The sequence below is a fragment of the Aythya fuligula genome, chromosome 1 (assembly GCF_009819795.1).
Source record: "Aythya fuligula isolate bAytFul2 chromosome 1, bAytFul2.pri, whole genome shotgun sequence".
Taxonomy (NCBI): Eukaryota; Metazoa; Chordata; class Aves; order Anseriformes; family Anatidae; genus Aythya; species Aythya fuligula.
Genome location: NC_045559.1, coordinates 44,336,565 through 44,355,461, shown reverse-complemented (window position 1 = coordinate 44,355,461; position 18,897 = coordinate 44,336,565). Strand labels below are relative to the sequence as shown.

General features: G+C 43.5%; 2 protein-coding genes across 2 annotated transcripts; both read left to right on the top strand.

Annotated features, from left to right (window-relative positions):
* Positions 1–476: 476 nt before the first annotated feature.
* On the top strand, positions 477–4,610 carry APOLD1 (apolipoprotein L domain containing 1). Its single transcript, XM_032201066.1, has 2 exons — positions 477–496; positions 2,293–4,610. Exon 2 carries the CDS (start codon positions 2,298–2,300, stop codon positions 3,000–3,002), a length of 705 nt encoding a protein of 234 aa, XP_032056957.1. The 5' UTR covers positions 477–496; positions 2,293–2,297; the 3' UTR covers positions 3,003–4,610.
* A 3,003-nt stretch (positions 4,611–7,613) lies between these two features.
* DDX47 (DEAD-box helicase 47) lies at positions 7,614–16,436 on the top strand. The gene is made up of 12 exons (XM_032207607.1): positions 7,614–7,730; positions 8,270–8,363; positions 9,649–9,837; positions 10,378–10,449; positions 10,966–11,084; positions 11,601–11,672; positions 11,803–11,919; positions 12,139–12,285; positions 12,595–12,732; positions 14,118–14,188; positions 14,700–14,829; positions 14,920–16,436. The coding sequence occupies exons 1-12, from the start codon at positions 7,614–7,616 to the stop codon at positions 15,040–15,042; spliced, it is 1,389 nt and encodes a 462-aa protein (XP_032063498.1). The 3' UTR covers positions 15,043–16,436.
* The last annotated feature ends 2,461 nt before the right edge of the window (positions 16,437–18,897 follow it).

Here is an 18,897-nt window from a genome sequence, read left to right as displayed (position 1 = left end):
TCATCCCAAAGAGACGGGATTTTAAAAGTACACTGGCCTTGAATGAAGTAGCTGAATGGCTGATGCTCTAGATGTGGAGTGGGGGGAAACTTCAGTCATCAAGTAATTGGCGGCTCCAGCATAGAGTAAAGTCAGTTGCTATTTCAGGGAAAGGAAAGGCAACTGCTCCCTGGGGGGAATGACTGCACTAGCTCAGAACCAGGAATAGGCCGAGATTTTTTTCATTATTATTTTTTTCCCCCCTACACTGCAGGAAAAGCGAACACACAATGTTCATTCGCAGGGATCGCTTCCTGAACATGATGTGTGCTCGCTGTCCCTCAGGTCACTTTCCAGTGTGTCACATCCTTCTGCACAAGGGAGAGCAGGAAATGGCAAACTCCCAGTATGAGGCAAAGCATTCCCATTGCAGCAATTGGTCCACAGGAGCTATAAATTGGTCTCCTCCAGAAACAGACCAAAATTTGTCTGTTGGGAGGTCAGCTGGAAACTAAAGGTAAGTTTGAACCAGTATTTCACTGGAATCTGTTTGAGACCTGCATTAGGAAAGCATGTGCATTTTAGAAACTGATTTGGGACTATTATGCACAGTATTTAATAATATTTCTAAAGCTAATATTTATTAATAATTTATTATTAAACTGTATTTATAATTTCTTAATAACAGTAAATTAATTAAAAAAAAATATTGTTGGGGAGATTTTCCCCTAAAAACAGGAGATGTCTTGGTTTTCTTTTATGCTGGTATAAATCAGTGTAATCAAAAGAAATGTTTCACTGTACAGCTGAGGCTATATATTGAATGACTGTTCTACTAACTGTGCAGTTAGATGGCTACTGGTATTACTAGAGTGTTCTCAGAGAGAAAATCTGCAGAACAAGTTGTTAAGATGCTACAGGAATTGATATAGTTAATGATCACGATATTGATCTGTTGCTAAGTCATTGATGATGTGCTCATTGCTCATTTTGACACCAGTATTTATTTAGCTTAGTGTTAGTCCTTCTCCCTTCAGCTTCATCTCTGATTATAGCCATATTAAAAAATGCCTCCAGCTAAGAAAAGCACAAGTGGCTCAAATAGCTTGATGATACCAAGGGCCTCAGAGAGAATGGGATGTTGTTCTGACAGTCACAGGAGACAGGGGAGGCCCTAAAGGATTCTGTGTGAGAAGGATTAGGACAAGCAGTAGGGAAAATAAAATAGTAATAATAATAATAAAAAGCAACAAGAATAATTTATTTACATACTTCAGGATGGAAAGACTCTTTGGTAGGTGGTTTCTTCCTTCTGGAAGACAGGGAGTCTGCAGAATGAAAGCCCCAGGGTGTGGGAAAGGAATTTGCAGGTGGCTCCCTGCTGTTTCACACATCACTTGAGCAAGGTTGAGATAACGTAAATTGGCTACAGTGTTAAAGATGAGCTTTGGGCAGTGGCCAGTTGCTGGCTGGCTCGAGGCACATGTCTGAGGGTCTCTAACCAATTGTATGACAAATTCGGGTGCATGGAGAGCATGTGGGGCTATGGGGACAGTATATGTGAAAAAGTGAATAAGGGTAATAAGTGAAAAAAGGTAATAAGTGAAAAAGGGTAATAAACGTCTCCTGTTCAAGAGCCATCAGGAGACCGTGTCTTGCATCCCTTCACCAGGGGACCTAGTCATAGTGTACCAGTGTGAGGGGCCAGGACCCTCCAGTTCACAGTACAGAATACTTAGAAAAGATGGCTGCATTAATGAACAGCTTTGCTTAGCTGGTCCTGAAACGGGGTTTTTCTGCTACTGAGATCTCCTCAGAGTCTGTCCTTTCTTGTGATGGATGCCTTTTAATATTGCAAATCCTCTGAATTCCATGGTGGGGACAATACCTATTAGTTCTGGCAGCATTGGACACCAAGTCACTTAATCTTAAGGAAATTTTTGTTCCCAGGGTAGGAAGAGATATTTTGTGTGCTCACAGAAACAAGAACAGTACCTCAGATGCCAGTCCTTAAGATATTTTAGTCTTCTCAAGGATCAAGAAAAACATTTAAAAATTCCTCTGTCTGAAAGTTGGAATACGGTAATTAAACATACACGTGTGTACGTGTGTGCGTGCGTGTGTGTACGTGTGTGCGTGCGTGTATGTACGTGAGTGTGTGCGTGCGTGCGGACAGCCAACCTTTCAAGTAGCCGGGAGAAACTAGAAAATTGGCTGGGTGCCATCCCTGAAATGGAAGTCCGGGCTGAGCATGTCTTTTTTTTTTTTTTTTTTCCTGTAAATCCCAACTTAACTTTTTCTGTTTCTGGACAGAGGCCATGGAGAGGAACGGTGCTGCCCTTCCCCAGACAGTGGACCCCACGCACCACTTCCATATAGCACTGCTGGATCAGAGACGAAGGCTGCGTGGTCAAATTGCTCACCTCCACAAGGCAGCTCGTAAAATAAACAAGCTCCGCAAAAGGTCCCTGATTGCCAACATCAGCGGGAGCTCGCTGACTGCCGCGGGAGCAGTCACGGCCATCGTGGGGCTGTCCCTGAGCCCAGCTACACTGGGAGCCTCCCTCCTGGCATCAGCTGTGGGTTTGGGCCTAGCCACTGCTGGGGGGGCTGTCAATATCACCTCTGATCTCTCCTTGGTGCTCTGCAATTCCCGGGAGGTGAGAAAGGTGCAGGAAATTGCAACGACTTGTCGGAAACAGATGAGGGAAATCCTCGGCTGCCTGGAATTCCTCCGCCGGGGGCAGGGCCCAGGGGACCCCGCACTGCTCCAGTCAGAGAAGAGGGCCTCCATTTCGCTGTACAACTCCGTCTGCTTCTTGGTCTTCTGCGGCTCCCACAGCTTCCTTGTGCCAGAATATACAAAGGAGGTTACGAAAGTAAGCCAGGCCGTGCTGAAGGCCAAAATCCAGAAGCTGGCTGCCAACCTTGAGACCTGTACCAGGGCAATGGATGAAGTCTGTGAACTCCTTGAGTCCAGGACACAGCTTTCCCCACGGATGAGGAAACAGCCTGGGTGCTAAAACCACCACCAAGACCCCAAGACCATCCATCTGAAAGAGTTTGCCCCATAATTAAACCAAGTTATGATGGACACATGGAGTCTGATCACAGGGGAAGGTGGCCATTCCTCGGTCCTGTTTCCCCAGCCACCTAACTCTGCCTTCCCATGGCAGCAGAAAGGAGCTGGTCAGTAGACCCATGAAATCCCTGCAGTTTTGGTGCTGACTGACCCTCGGTTGTAAATAACTCACAAATCTATGAACAGTGAGGGGGCTGGGATACCCTCAAAGAGCCAGCAGCCACCAGTTTCCAGTAGATTACAGTCCCATTACCAAGGTACATCTGGAAAGGTTGTTGAAGCAAGCAGCCCCAGATATGATAGACTGTATGAATGGCTCTTCATCCCAGGGTGAAAATATATAGTGGCCAGAAACTGTTGTCTGTTTTAAAGAAACCTTTCCTGGCTGAGAACTGTGATATTTGTATTCTATTTATTTAAAGAGGAAAATTTTAGGGTTTTGATATTGTATTTATTTTTTTTTTAAAAGGAGATCTCTGCTCCAAAGTGATACAGCAGTTCTGAGAGGCAAAGCAAGTCTGTGGCATGTGAGAGCAAGTTACATGATCTTTGTCTGTGAAGGAGGGCAAACCCCTATAGGAAATGGAAAGCATGGCCTGAAAGATGGTAGTTACAAAGTATGGGGAACTATGGTTAATCAGAGACAGATCTTAGGAACCAAAATAGGGAGGAAGATTGGTCAGTGACCCTGGGACCAGAGACTGCCTTGGGGGACTCTTGGGGAGAAAAGTAAGTGTACCTTTTGGAGCAGGGAGGGAAGAGCAGGCTTGTGTTACTGGTCTGAGCTGGAGCCTAGCACTGATGCGAGCACATCTGAGAGATGGAGGTGTCACTCTCTGTGCAGTCAAACAGCCTGTGAAACCCACAGTGACTTGTCTGGGAAGGGAGGAGGCAGTGCCTGCGGAGAACTATACTTACTCTTAGCAGTGCTTCCAATGGAAGGCTTCACATTGACAATACATACACAGGTACTAATAATCAAGAGGGGTGCAGAGGAGAAGGATGATTCAGTGGTCAGAGCCCTTAGGAAGCAGGAGGAATGACTTGGGATCCAGTTTCCAGTGACTGTTCTGCTAAGTACGTACCTAGTGATTTTCAGCCCCTCAGTGCCTCAATTCCCTGTGTAAAAATGGGGATAGTAGCACTTCCCTACCTCACAAGGGTGTTTCTGGGACAAATATCGCAAAGTGCTCAAGTGCAGTGATGATGGGGATCATGTCAGTACCTGGCAGAGGTACATGGAAGACACCCCGGAAGCTAGCTTGAGACAGATAGAGGACTTAACACAGCGACAATTCCACTTCCACAGGTAGACCCCAATCCGCAGGGGAACTTCCTGCAGAAACATGAATCAAAATTATCAGAAGAGCTAATCTGTAATTCTGTAGCACCAAGAAAATTGTGGGAAGGGAAACACTCAATCTCACAAATTTTGACTACTTTTCCTTACCTTGTCTTTCTCTCATGACTCCCACTTTTGTTTTGGCACATAAAACAAAAGCTTTGGTCCCACAGAATGTGACTCAGATTTCTGTAATGCCCATGTCTGTTTGCCATAAATGAACAAGTACATTGTTAGTTTGATTAAATGAATATGAAGAACTTTTGTGTCGGTGTCTCTCTGCACACCTGCATGTGATCACATTCCTGCCTCTTGCCTCACCCCACAGCTCCAGACACTGTATGAGCAGCTGGCTGTGCTCAGAAGGGGAGAATGAAAAGTGAGGTCATTGACTCCATGATACCCAGCTGGCGTTCACGTATGAATGTCTGCATTTATATCTGTGTGACTGCATATCCTGGCGTGCACATGAGCCCATGTACCCTGTGCATGCTGGTCTCTGACATGCAGATGCTGCGAGATGCATACATGTGAGCATATAAGTGTGTTTTCAGAGTGTGAACTGCATGCTGTGCAAAGACAGGCATGGTGTGGAATTTTTCTTAGTGCTCCAGCATGTCACCAGAGAGCTCCATACCATAAACACCAGGTTCTTTTGAGACAGCTGCTTTCATCATCACAGACAAAATTATATAACTCATTTCTTCTTTTACGCTCTCCCCAGTTTTTCTGGCAATGCATCTTTTGTGTTCATGTCCCACCACAGGGAACAACATAGGAACAACAACACAAATCTGAATAGACAGATCTAAAAAAAAGATCTGAATTTGATAGCTCAGAGTTTCTTTAGTGCTGGTTTGTTTAACACAGTCCTGCACTGCAATCACAGCCACCTCTTCAGTAGCTGAGGACAAATCAGAGATACTTTTACTTCCATTCTTAGCTACACAAGCAAAAAATATTTCTTTTTTCTTTTTTTTTTTTGGGGGGGGGGGGAGGGGAGGGAAGGCTGGGCAGGGTTGGGGTGGAGCACATACCCCAGTATTGGCTTAGTTGCAATATTTTGACTCCCTTAGAGTCAAAAGCAACATTTAGGGGAGCTGTCTTATCTCAGCAGCTTTTTTTAATAGTAGTTATGCTATTAGTCCTTCAAATTTGTAGATGTGTTTGTTGGCTGAACTCTTCCTTCAGCAGCTGGGAAGTGGGGGAGAGAAGTGTGTATGTGTGAGCTGATGAATAGCCTGGGTTGGTAGCTGTGAATCCTGGCCTCCTCATGCCATCCTTACTCCCCTTTTGCTGAAACTGCTTCAGGGAGGATTGATTCGGTGATGAGGTAGGAATGCAATTATCATTTTACCACGAAATCCCATAGTACGTTCTGAAAGCATAATAAAAAGTATAAATGACAGAGGAGTCTGAATAAAGTCAGGAAGCGAGGATATTCTAATAGCCTCCCTGTGCGTCCCAATGAGTGGACTGGACCATTTAGCATTAACTATCACCCACTATACACATCTTGTCTTATTATGCATCGCTTCTGAAACAGTTGCTATTATACCTGTACTAATGGGAGGCTGTACACAAGGAAATCACCTAAACTGGAACTTACCAGAATAGCTAACGAATTGCTCCCCTTGCCCCCACAAAAACAGCACCTATCATGTTATCTGAGCAGTAAACTCAACAAAGAATCAGAAACAGTGACTTCCATCACATCCCTGACTCCATTTCCCAAGGCGTCCCCGTGACCCTCACAGGGGTTCATGTCTACGTACTGTCCAGGCCTACACTTCAGATACAGCAAGCTTATAGCTCAAACCCTTATAATTTTTTTTTTTTTTTAACATATTTTCATAGCTAGCATTTACATCAGGTGCTGTGGTATTATTTTTTTTAAATCATTGATCCTGATCACAGTGGGATGCAGCAGTTTAATTTCCACTGCTGCACAGTGAATTGTTTCAGGTTTCCTCTCCTTTCCCTGTCATGCAGAGAGTTTGTTCGGATTTCCTCTCACTTTCCTCATTGTTCTGGGAGCAGAGGAAATGGCACACTTGGAATCCAGTGACAGATGCTCAGGTACGTCAGCTTTTCCACTATGAGCACACCCAGACAGGCTTCCCAAGTGGCAAGAGATGGAGGTCTGCTCAGAAACGCAGTTTATGAGTTCTGTTTTGCAGTCAGCTCTGCTGTCCTTTTCAGGCCCAAGCCCTTTGATATTGTAGCATCATTCTTCCTTAAAGTAAAGGACATTCACCTAGCTGCAAGAGTGCCCTGCTGCTGTCAGTGTTGGGACTGCAGATCAGAGGGCACACCCAGACCAGATGGAAGGGGGGGAGCTCAGGAACGACTGCCATGACATGGAATTTTGGCACAGCTTTCCCCTGAAGGGCACCACATCCCCCGCCATTTTCACCTGTCCCTGTGCACCTGCAGGCTGCCTGCCTGGGTGGTGACAGTGCCTCGAAAGAGAGCTGGGGAAGTGTTTGAATCACAGAGTTATTAAGGTTGGAAGAGATCTTCCAGACCATATGGTCCAACCATCCCCCTACCACCAATGTCACCCACTAAACCATGTCCCTAAGCACCAGGCCCAACCTTCCCTTGAACACCCCCAGGAACGGTGACTCCACCACCTTCCTGGGCAACCCATTCCAGTGCCTGACTGCTCTTTCTGAAAAGAAATGTCTCTTCATTTCCAACCTGACCCTCCCCTGGCACAACTCGAGGCTGTTCCCTCTCGCCCTGCCATGAGTTATCTTCCATTCCCAATGCCCGTTCTCTCATTTTGTGCTCTGTCGCTACAGTTCAGCGTGTTTTGTTGCGTTTCAGGCACTTTGGTAACTACCATGCACATGAAAACAAGGATGAACAATGACAGTTTTTGCCGTTTGCGGTTTCTTTCCCCCACACTGGTACTCCAAAATGAAGCTCTGAATAAGTTAAATTGTTCCTTGCATGCGTGCACTTCGGGGGCTGGCTCGCTCATTTGCCTGCTTCCTCTACAGCCGCAGGATTCAGGAGCAGGGACGCCCTGCACACCACACACGGTGCCCAAGCACCACGAGAGCCGACCCACAGCCCTGCGGCCCCTGGGCGTCCCGTCCCGTCCCGTCCCGTCCCGTCCCGCACTACAAGTCCCACAGCCGCCCCGGGGCACACTACAGCTCCCAGCGTGCTGCGAGCCGCGCTACGAGGGGACGGCACAAAATGGCGGCGGGAGCGGCGCCGGGGCGCCCGGCCGAGCAGGAGGCGGCGGTGGAGGCACCGGCGGAGGAGGAGGAGGAGGTGGCGGCAGCAGCGGCAGCGCAGAGCTTCAAGGAGCTGGTGAGGGGCGACCGGAGCCGCTGCCGCTCCCTGCCCCAACCCGAGGGGCGCCCCGGGCCCGGGGGAGCTGCTGGTGCTGGGGGAGGACACGTGCGTGGCAGCGCTGCCCTGCCTGGCCCTGCCCGCTGTGCGGCTGTTGCTGCCCCGGGTGCTGCCTCCCGGCCGCTTGCCCCTATTCCATTTGTAGCAACTTGCCTCGGAGTTTTCCTTTTTTCTGTCCTAATGCCATCTGCCCGCGGAGGAAGGAAGGCAGCTGTCTGTGTGGGGAAAGTTGCTTGTGTAACTTAGGGGGGGAATGAGTAGTTGCTTGCTGATGGCAGTCACTTCTAATGGGTTTGGGAAGATCTAGGATGGGACTGGTGGAAGTGAGCATCTCTGTGAGCAAAGCGTGCTTACATGTAGGTGATTTGAGGGCTTGATGGGATTTGGCTGTGTTACAAACAAGCGTGGCTCTGTTGCAGTATGTATGTAAGGCAGTGACTTAATTTAGAGCTGCCTGATGATATTTGTCTCCATTTCTTCTTTTCACTAATATTCAGGGAGTGACAGATGTCCTGTGTGAAGCTTGTGACCAGTTAGGATGGAAGGTACCAACAAAGATTCAAGTTGAGGCTATTCCTGTGGCTCTCCAAGGTGAGTAGCGTGCTCCTCTGATCCCAGGTATGGGTATCGATGCCTCAGGAGCTCTGAGGGAGTAAACTTCGCTGAGTATTGACAGGGCTGAAAGCATCCTCATTTCATCATGGAAGATTTCTGTATAAAAGGAATTTCAGTGTTCATTCTTATGTCCTTTCCTGATGGAGCTTGAAATGTTAATTTCCCCTGCAACACTGCCTGAAATTTCAGACTTTCAGATTAATGTGTGGGTTCTTATGTGTTTGCTACTGTTGGATAATTCTGGCACTCTGTGTTAAATATAATTGTTTTCAGTTATTTGAGCTGCTAGTCACCTTTGCCCGTGGTCTTTCTGAAGTACTCAGGGATATGCTGGATGCTTCTTGATAGACTTAGGACTGTTCATCTTCTGTTAGAGATCTACAATGTGTGTTTGAAATTGGAGATACCTTGACTGATTGCATAGCTTGTGTAATCTGCTTTGTTGTGAGCATACAATTCCTTGAAATTAGAGTTCTGAAGTGAGAAATAATGAAGCAACTATGACTTTCTATAATCATACTGGACTGCTGGAAAATACATTATTAAATTCAGCAAATATTTTTACCTCTGGAATATTTCATATGAAAAAATAATCCATCATGAATTCACGGCGACAGTTTAATGTAGTGATGCTGGTTTAAAAATGGAAATAAACTTAGTGTCTGGTCTGTCCTGCACTTAACTGTTGTCATGCTCTTTTAATCCATATATAATATTTTCTTCAAAAACAAAAGTAAAATTGTGTTCCTGGGTTTTCTGTTTAAGGCCTGTTGGCAGCATGTTCTCAGCTGTTGGGATTTAGGAAGTTAGAATGGATCCTGCTGATGAATTCTACTCTGCTGCCTATGTGGTGTTTTTTTTGTGTGTGTGTACGTAGAGGACTTGCTGTTTTAATCCTTGCTGGATGCAAGCAGGTTTAGATTACTGTTTTAATCTATGGAACCAAATACATTGCGGTTTGTGAAATGTATGAAAACTTGTATACTGTCAGAAATTTATTTGAAGAACGAAAGGAATCAGGACTGTAATTATTGCTATGGTACATTTGAAATTAAACTCTTAAAATTCTGTAGGCATTTTCTGAAGTTCTTTTTTTTCCTTCACCCTTTGTGTATTTCTTTTTTTTTTTTTTTTTTGAGGAGCTATTGCAGAGGCTATTCTTCTTATCCTTAGTGAATTCTTGTACTTTTTGCACAGTTCCTTGAAGTCCTCTTTAGTATAGAATTGTAACAGTTCTTGCCCTTCTTCCTCTTACTTGTAGGCAGAGATATAATTGGACTGGCAGAAACTGGCTCTGGTAAAACAGGAGCTTTTGCTTTACCAATTCTTCAAGCACTGCTGGAGGCACCTCAGCGGTTATTTGCTCTTGTCCTCACACCAACAAGGGAGCTGGCCTTCCAAATCTCAGAGCAGTTTGAAGCTCTCGGATCTTCCATTGGTGTCCACAGTGGTAAGTAGCCTTACCTGGAAGACAGACATATCAGTTGTGGGAAAGAAACTGTACTTGTTACAGTGTGGTCTGCCCTTACGGAACACTCTGCAGTTCTTATGCATTTTATGTCCAAACCATAAGAAATGGAAGTAGGAGAGAATATTCCCAATAATGAGTTTGTGTTCAGTTAAATTGAGTAGAGATCTGCTCTGTAGTATGTTGTAATTTAATCTTGCCTTTTAACCGTGTTATTTTTTGGTTTTGGATATTTTTAGAATTCTGAGACTCTGCATCTGAGTTAGGCTGCAAGGAATAGATTCTGTCTGTAGCTCTTGAACTGTGAAAAAATGTTTGAGGCTGGTAAGGGCTTCAGTGTATAGCTTAAGAGGCCTGGGAAGGTCAGGTGTGTGGAAATACAGTGAATTCTCACAAAGAAAACAAACTTTTAATTAGTCTAGTGCTGTTGTGGGTGGCAAGGAGTGAGAGAAAACGCATAAAGGTTCAAGGGGTTGGCTGTTGCTAAATTGAAAGATTGACACTATTCTGTTTGTCCTGCAGCGGTTATTGTGGGTGGAATTGACAACATGTCTCAATCTCTGGCTTTAGCCAAGAAACCGCATATTATAATTGGTAAGTCAATGTGCAGGAGGTATGGGGTATGAATATGATCAAATTGCAGTCATCCAAAGAAAGAGTGACACAAGCTTTTATGTGTTTGAAAAAGTGAAAGTACTTCCTTCATTTGTTTTAATCCTGAGATCTGAGTTCTAGCTTGTTGATGTTTTTAGAGAAGGCATCAGTAACCTTGCTGCTATGAGCTCATTCCAAAGCATTCCTGCTAGATTGCCTTTGTCTTGGCTTTTCATTCTTCTGAAGTATTCAAAACCCTGATCTCATTCTTCTCAGTATATCTCATATGCCATCAGTTTTGTTTTGCTTTTTGAGGGGCTGGATGCTCTTCGGAGAGTCTGACTCTATTAGTCTTACTTCAAATCACTTCAAGGATAACCTCTGAAAGAGTGCTTCCCACAAAGCAATCTGGTTTCTCTTCAGTGAAGAATTCAATTTCTGTAACAGGTGACATACCTCTTTGGATCTTTTCCTTTGCTTTCATTCTTAACTTGCTCTCTCTGATTCTCTTGGTAGCAACCCCGGGCCGTCTAGTTGATCACCTGGAGAACACGAAGGGCTTCAACTTACGAGCTCTGAAATTCTTAGTGATGGATGAAGCTGACCGGATCCTCAACATGGATTTTGAGACAGAGGTAGGAATGTGCTAAAGGAAGATTTTTTGGAACACCACAGGGGCATCCCTTTAAATTGCTTCATGCAGTCGTGTAAATGTTTCAGCAAGTAGTTCTGTAGAAGTTAATAGCAAATTGTTGTGAAGATCTGATAATTGCATGGAAGCCTGTGGTGAGAGCTGAATTTAGCAGGAGAGTTCTGCAGAGTACTAGGGGGCATTTTGTCTATGAACTCTACTGATTTCTCTGGAATGCCTGACATGTTATACAGTAACGCATGGGACAATCACATACACCTTCCTGCAGGAATATTGCTTGCTGTTTGCACTGCTGTTTGACTTCTAGAGTGCACACTGCATGACTATCAACAAAGTATCAGCCCAAAACTTCCCATGAGAAGATGGGAAATTTATTCCTAGTGTGAGCTGAAGTTGCATGCGGGGCAGAACTCCTCACTTGGATGACAGTTATATTTGGAGGGGGTTTATATCTTGATTGCTGTTCTGTACAGCATTTCTTTCTTTTCTCTTTCTACAGGTAGATAAGATACTGAAAGTGATTCCTCGAGACAGGAAGACATTCTTGTTTTCTGCCACTATGACCAAGCAGGTGAGAGCAGAGTACTCTGCTTTAATTATCTTTCCATCAGGCTACACTTTTGTCTCGGCTGCCTGGTACATGTCCAGGTGTCTGACAAAGTCTCTGTCCACATGGTATTAACTTACTTTGATCTTCCAAGGTTCAAAAACTCCAGCGTGCTGCTCTGAAGAATCCTGTTAAATGTGCTGTTTCTTCCAAATATCAGACAGTTGAAAAACTACAGCAGTACTACATTTTCATCCCGTCCAAATTCAAGGTAATACCCCTGGATACAGAATAAAGAATATGTTCTTTGTATACAGAATATATATACAGAATATAAAAAATATATTCTTTATTCTGTATCTTGTCTGGTTGTTCCTACATCTGCAAAATGTCTTGTCATTTTCTCTAGCTTGTACTGAACTTATTCTTTAATGCAGCATATGTGATTATCCTTTTTTTTTTTTTTTTCCCTCCCTGTTTTTCTTTACAGGACAGCTACTTGGTTTATATCTTGAATGAACTAGCTGGAAATTCTTTCATGGTATTCTGTAGTACATGTAACAATACTCAGAGGACTGCTCTGCTGCTCCGCAACCTGGGGTTCACTGCCATTCCTCTCCACGGGCAGATGAGTCAGGTATGGGCATATCCCACAGAATCGAATAGACAGGAGTCATGTCTCTTGGGAAATGGGCTGTACCATACTGAGTCACAACTACCTTGCAGAAGGAGTATTTCACAACTAGTGGACTGGACTGATCCCTAGAAGCTAATCTAATGTGAGTGCTGCCACTGATTTCTGTAATAGTTCAAAAAACAATTAGAGAAGTGAGTTTTTTATTTTTTTTTTGAGTGGTTTCTCCTCCAGTTCTTCTCTAACAGTGTTTCAACAAGAGCATATTAACTGGAGTGAACGTTATTCTCTTTTTGTTGTCCTTTCTTCCAGAACAAACGCTTGGGCTCTCTAAACAAGTTCAAGGCAAAGGCACGTTCTATTCTGCTGGCTACTGATGTTGCAAGCAGAGGTCTGGATATCCCACATGTAGATGTGGTGATAAACTTTGATATTCCTACGCACTCTAAGGTAAGTTAGTGTGTGTGCTAACTGAGGGTTTCCTGTCACTGTGAGGCGTATTGAGTGTTGAAGCTAGACAAAGAGACAACCTGTGTTCTGCTGACTGGATGTGTAGTTCACACTTGTGTTAATGAAAAGAAGTTATTCAGCCTCTGCGATTGAGTTGATACCTATTATTTGGTTGGGTGTTCTGATCTGGTTTATAGAACTGATCCTATAAGTTAAGAAAAGTGAGGGATGTTCTCTGTCTTTGTATTTCTGCTTAGAGTATGTGTTTTGTTGTGCTGCATCAAGCAGATTACAGACTTTGGAAATAGTTTTACCATATTACAAGTTTCAGGAAGTCATCTCTGTACCTGTGATACGGGTGTTGTCTTTGCATTTTAAACTGTTGGAAAGGGCAAAAAAAAGAATCTCCGACTCTAATGTTCTTGGAGGATTTCTTTGATCAAGAAAGATGTCTGCACGTTCCACTTTCATATCACAAAATTATAGCAAACTGAAAAAAAAAAGCGAGTTAATAAGTTTCTTCCTTATAGAAAGTGTAATATTATCTTAGGGATGTGACTGTTCACCAGCCTAGTTTCAGAAAGCACACTACTAACATGCAGTTAAGGATTTGCTGTTGTTCCCTGTAATGCTCAAAGGTACTATACACTGCAAACAGAAGAAAGTATAGTTCATCTTTGAAGACATTGCTTTTGCCATTGTAAAAGGACAAAAGTTAAAGTTGGGGGACCAGGCACATGAACGACATCATTAATTTTGTGCACCTCCTTCTCAGCTCACCATGTCACAGAACATGTCCTTTGATTTCTCGTGTTATAGCAACGTCCACAGACACTGCTTGGAGGATAAAGTGTTTTAACTTCTGTAATGCAGTATAAAACCTGGAAAACGGCCCAGAGCTGTAGGTGCTAGATAGAAGCTTCCAAATTGTTCTCATCCATCCTCCCTTTCACTCTGTTTGCCAGTTTTAAATCTACTTGCAAGAGAGTTTGTATGGAAGACAGATGATGTAGAGCACTAGATCCTGAGAAAGAAAATGGAGGCATTGGCTCACTTTTATTTTAAATACTGTCTTTCCAAGGAAGTGATAGTACCAGTAATAAGTCATGTGGCACAATTTCTGTTCTGTAGTCTTGAGTAATCAGAAGTGATCTTTTCTTTTAAAAAGAAAAAAGAAATGTTTAAGATGCTTCCACAAGCCACATAATATCAAACCTTAATGCTGCACACAGTCTGAGTATATAATCCTGGCCCTATTTTCTCCCCATTTTCTTCCTCTGCCCTGAAGAAACAACCATACAGTCTGATTTTTTCCCCTACTTCTTTTCTGTGCTCGCTGTGTATATTTTTGGTGTGATATTGCTTATCAAGAAAATTGCTTTCAGGATTACATTCATCGTGTTGGGAGAACAGCTCGAGCTGGGAGGTCTGGAAAATCTATCACCTTTGTCACACAGTAAGTCTTAAATTACAGCAGACTTATTCTTCCTAGTTGTCTTTTAGAGTAGAATACAACTGACCTGATCCTGGTTGAGAAGAAAATACTGTATTTCATTTTGAGGCACCAGTTGGATTAATGTAGCTAAAGGGGAGAGCGTTCAAAGCCCAGGGGAGTGGGGAAGGAGAAATCTGCTTCCAGAGTTTATCCTGGATCTATGTAAATATCAGAACTAATTGTTTATCATTTCACTGTGTAATATATGTACATTTTTATAATATATGCAGGTTTAATATTTTTATTTTTTGTTAAGAAATGCTGAAATATTCCTCTAAACAAAGTGTTTGCCAAATGCTTCTGAGGTATATCAGTGAAGGATAGCATCATATGGATGCATTTATGAGTTGCTTGTGAGACCATCAGCACAAGCCAAGTGTAGCTATTGGGAGGAATTAAGGGACAGTGTCTGTGGGTAGCGATGACTGAATGAATCCCATCTGGGCTGATTCAGGGTAATGTCTTTTCTCAGGTATGATGTAGAGCTGTTTCAACGCATTGAACACCTGATTGGCAAGAAGCTGCCAGCATTCCCCATGCAGGAGGAGGAGGTTATGATGCTGACAGAACGTGTGGCTGAGGCCCAGAGATTTGCTCGAATGGTAGGTGGTAATGTTTTGTTGCTGTACTTGTTGTAGTCTGAATTTCCTTGTCTGACATAACTTCTGATTGATCTTTTGATTGCATTGCAGGAGCTGCGGGAGCAGGGAGAGAAGAAGCGATCTCGGAATGGTGATGATGATGACACAGAAGAAGCTCTTGGTGTCAGGAAAAAGGTGGCAGGTGGGAAAAAGAAGAAACGGAAAGCCTTCTAGCTCAGTGTTTGGACAAGCTTTTACTTTATGGCTACATGAGCTTGGCAAAAATGACCTTCAGCATCCATCTCCAGTGGATTTTTTTTTCTGGACTGCTTAACATTTAATTGGGTAGTCCAGATGGAAAATACCTTCCTCTCTTCTGCTTTGCAAGTTATAGACTGATTGGTCCACTGTGGTACCATGGGGTCAGTCTTCCTTCCAGAGACACCAGACCATCTCCTCAGGGCATGGAAGCAGATGTGGTTTGGCCCCAAAGAAGTCCAGGGTGGTGCAACTTTCCTTTTGCTGCAGCCTATGTCCGTAACCCAAACTCACTGAGTATATCTGGAGTCAAATAGGTCTGTCAGAAGAAAGGAGAGATGAAAAAGTTAAAAGAAGTAATTGAGTTTCCACAGCACAGTTGTGTTATGATTTTGCCTTAGAGAAGGGACATGTGACATGGACAACTCCAAATATAGATTAATTTTAAAGCTAGCTGGTTTTTCGTGTTTTGTCACTGACCTGTTATGCTTGTTTTGAGTATCAGCTATGCCAGAAGGTTTTCCTCCTAGGTCATTCTTATTAGCGATTCAGATGTGACATAAATACTTTAAATGTGTCAGCTGAAGAGTGGACCAACAGAAATAGAGCCAGTTTTGGCTGGGTTGGGCTGTTTACTGCCTGGAATTCAATCCAGAATATGTAAAGATTGGCAAGATCAAGGGTTGTTTTGTTTTGTTCTCTGGCTGATTCCTGTAGTGCTTACAGACTAACACAAGAGGGTGGTATTTACATGGAAAAGCACCCAACAAGCTGGATGGTGGAGAGTAGACTTTTTTTGCCCTATTTATTTCTGTGGCAGTTCTCTTTGTCTTGTACGGAGATCAGCATCATATAAATACACTTGTGAGAATGGAAAAAATATACTTTTCATATCAGACTTGAAGGTTAGTGCTAGTTCCAACTGGCAATAAACATATTTATACTGGCCACTCTGGTGGACAGAGAAGGGTGAGAAGCTCCTTCGTGATCATTCAACACAGAAATGCAGTGTCCAGAACCACCCAAAAACTGGGCATTCTGCTCCATGAAAAGCAAAAAAAAATTCTTCTCTAAGAGGTAAATGGAAAGCAGAAACTACTGCAGTAATTAAAACCAGAAGGAAGGTTACTTTCCTAGTGTCAACATAAATCTAATATACACATGTATGCTAGTCAGAATGCCCCAAACAAAAGTATAAATGCAACGCATTTTACAAAATAATGAATGCTAATCAAGCTGTATTTTGTAATACGGGCAATGTGTTTTCTTTAAGTCAACTCTCGTATCTTCATGAGGAACATACTAGTGTTGAGAAGAATGCCTGAGTTCTAACTTTCTCCTTTTTTATAATAGTTTACTCAAATCTTCCACATGTTTGTCTTCAAGTATGATGATTCTAAAGCAATCTAGGATTAGTGCAGAACTCGGATATGTTGACTGCTGAAAGCATTCCTATAAATCAGGAAGAGAGTGTGCATCTTCTGTGGGCTTTGCAGCAGGGAGGCAGGAGTAGAAGTGCAGTAACAATGTTAATTCTACAGGGTCCTTTGGTAGGCATCCACTTGGGTAAGAGAAAACAGGCCCAGAAAGCACCAGAGATAGAGGAATAAAAATGAGTGAACATATGGGTGGAGATGCAAATGCTTGTTCCCTATGGAGCAAGGGAGCTCTTCTGACTGCTCTTCAGGTCTGCTGGGTGCTTGAATTTATGATTCATAAAATGCATGGGATTAGACCTGTTATCAGCAAATTAAGATTATGTGAAGATTGTATTATACTAAATGAAAACTCCCCAAGTTTCTGGGTCCCTTGAAAACCCATGAGTGCTCTCTCAGCTGTGGAACTTGGGTGGCACACAGAGCCAGTCCTGAACCAATCTCATAAAGTGATGTGGAGGGCAATTTTACTGCCAGAGGAAATGGGGCAGGGTCATTCCTTCCAGAAGCTGCACGGGGCTTTCCTAACAAGTTTTACAGACTCCAGAAATCTCTGTGCTCTTTCTTGTGTGGAAGGCTGTATCAGTGGGGGGGGGAGGGGGGGGTGAGGGAGAATATCTGTCTTGCCCCTAGTAGCAAGAACAGTGCAGGAGAGAAGTAGTATACTCTTTGTAAAAGGGTGCAGATCCTCCGTGAGAGGAGTGACGCCTAGACAGTTGGGCACCTCCCTTTGGTTGGAATGATAAGCTGTAGAAACCATTGGCATTAGAAAAGCAAAGGTCTGCCCACATCCACGTTCTCACTGGTGCCTCACCTGCCACAGGTATGTGCATTCAATTTCAACTAAAAATACTTCAGCCGGTTGGAGTGGCAGGAAATAGATTCTTACTCTGACTGTGCCACGAGGGATAGGTTGGAGGGTGTTTATACAACCCAAGTAGAATAGGGAGTGTCTAAAGATGAATTTGGTCAAAACAATTTACAGCCAGACTAAAGCAAAATCTGTGGCTGATCTAATGAAATGTGAGGGGAAAAGAATGGAGCGAGACCTGTCTCTCTCTGGATAAAAGAAAATACCAGCACTGATATGTGTGTGGCTTTGTGTACTAACTGGTGCGGGCGTGTTTGTTCAGTTAGGAGGACCCTTGAAGGGCAATTCTGAAGCATACTTCTACAGAAGCCTCTCAAGTCCCTGCTCACCAGGGAGCTGAGGTGGAGGATTAACCTTAGTGAAATCAAGCAGGATCAGGCTAGCACAACCTGCCAATTTTTGTAGTTGAAACTCAAATGAAGTTTCAACAAAAGCTGTTCTCAAAAGCTGTTTTCTGCACTCCCCGAAGGTGAAATAATGAGAGGATGGTGGTTTATATACTTATAAAGCATTAAAATATTTATTACAATTTTGATTTCTAATGCTGCACAGATGTTAACCTCAAGTGGTAAAGAATGGAATATAATGGAATATAATGTCTTTCATTTTAATATTACAGAGCTAGCAGAGGCAGGACAATCTTTCGGAGGGGAGGAGTAAAACATTGATGTTAGGGTAGAAAGCAGGGTTGTGTTCAGGCCTAGTACTAAGAAACCAAAAATTGTTTCTGTTTTATTGTTACGCCACATAAACATTATGAGGATAGCTGCAGAGACGTAGCATGGTTCCCTGCAACCCTACCATGATCCAGAGCTGTGTTATCTGACCTGTCTGAAATGGATTTGGTTGTATCAGTTCCGCAGGGCAGTGCCCTCTGCACAGGGGTGCACGACCAGACATAGGCAAGAAAGCACAGCTGGGAACCAGTGTGGGAAATCCCAGGGATTTATACTCTGTGATGGCAGCCCAAGTCTGCTTAAAGTAGTCATAGGACTGAAGGTGGATATATCAGCTCAGTTTGAAGGTTGTGTGTGGAACGCAGTGTGGTCCAAAGACCAGACAGCCTTCCTTTCAGTCAGCCCCCAAGACCAGAGGTGACAGTGGTGACATTCTTGTAACACCGTTTGTTTGTGCTATGAAGAGCCTCAGATTACGTGGGAACTGAGTAAAAAGTGATTGGGAATCTGGAGGAACTTAGTTATGAAGCAGGTCTGAAATTAGTAAACATTCACAGGTTAGCCAAGCACTGAAGAAGGAAAACATCCAACATACTTTAAAAGTTCTTAGAAGTACTTGAAAAGGAATGGAATTGATTACATGACCTGTGAAAGACACAGGCATGTACCAAGCATTTTGATCTTGTATAAATATGAAGTTGTAGTTTGCCTGCGGTGGCATGCAAGGACTTTCTGTGAACACTCAAGTGAGCAATTATTTCTAGTAAATGTTGCAGCACAAACAAATGCTGTAAAAATACAGTTTTGGTGCTAGAAGTAGTTGCATAGTCATTCTGAATTCTTACAG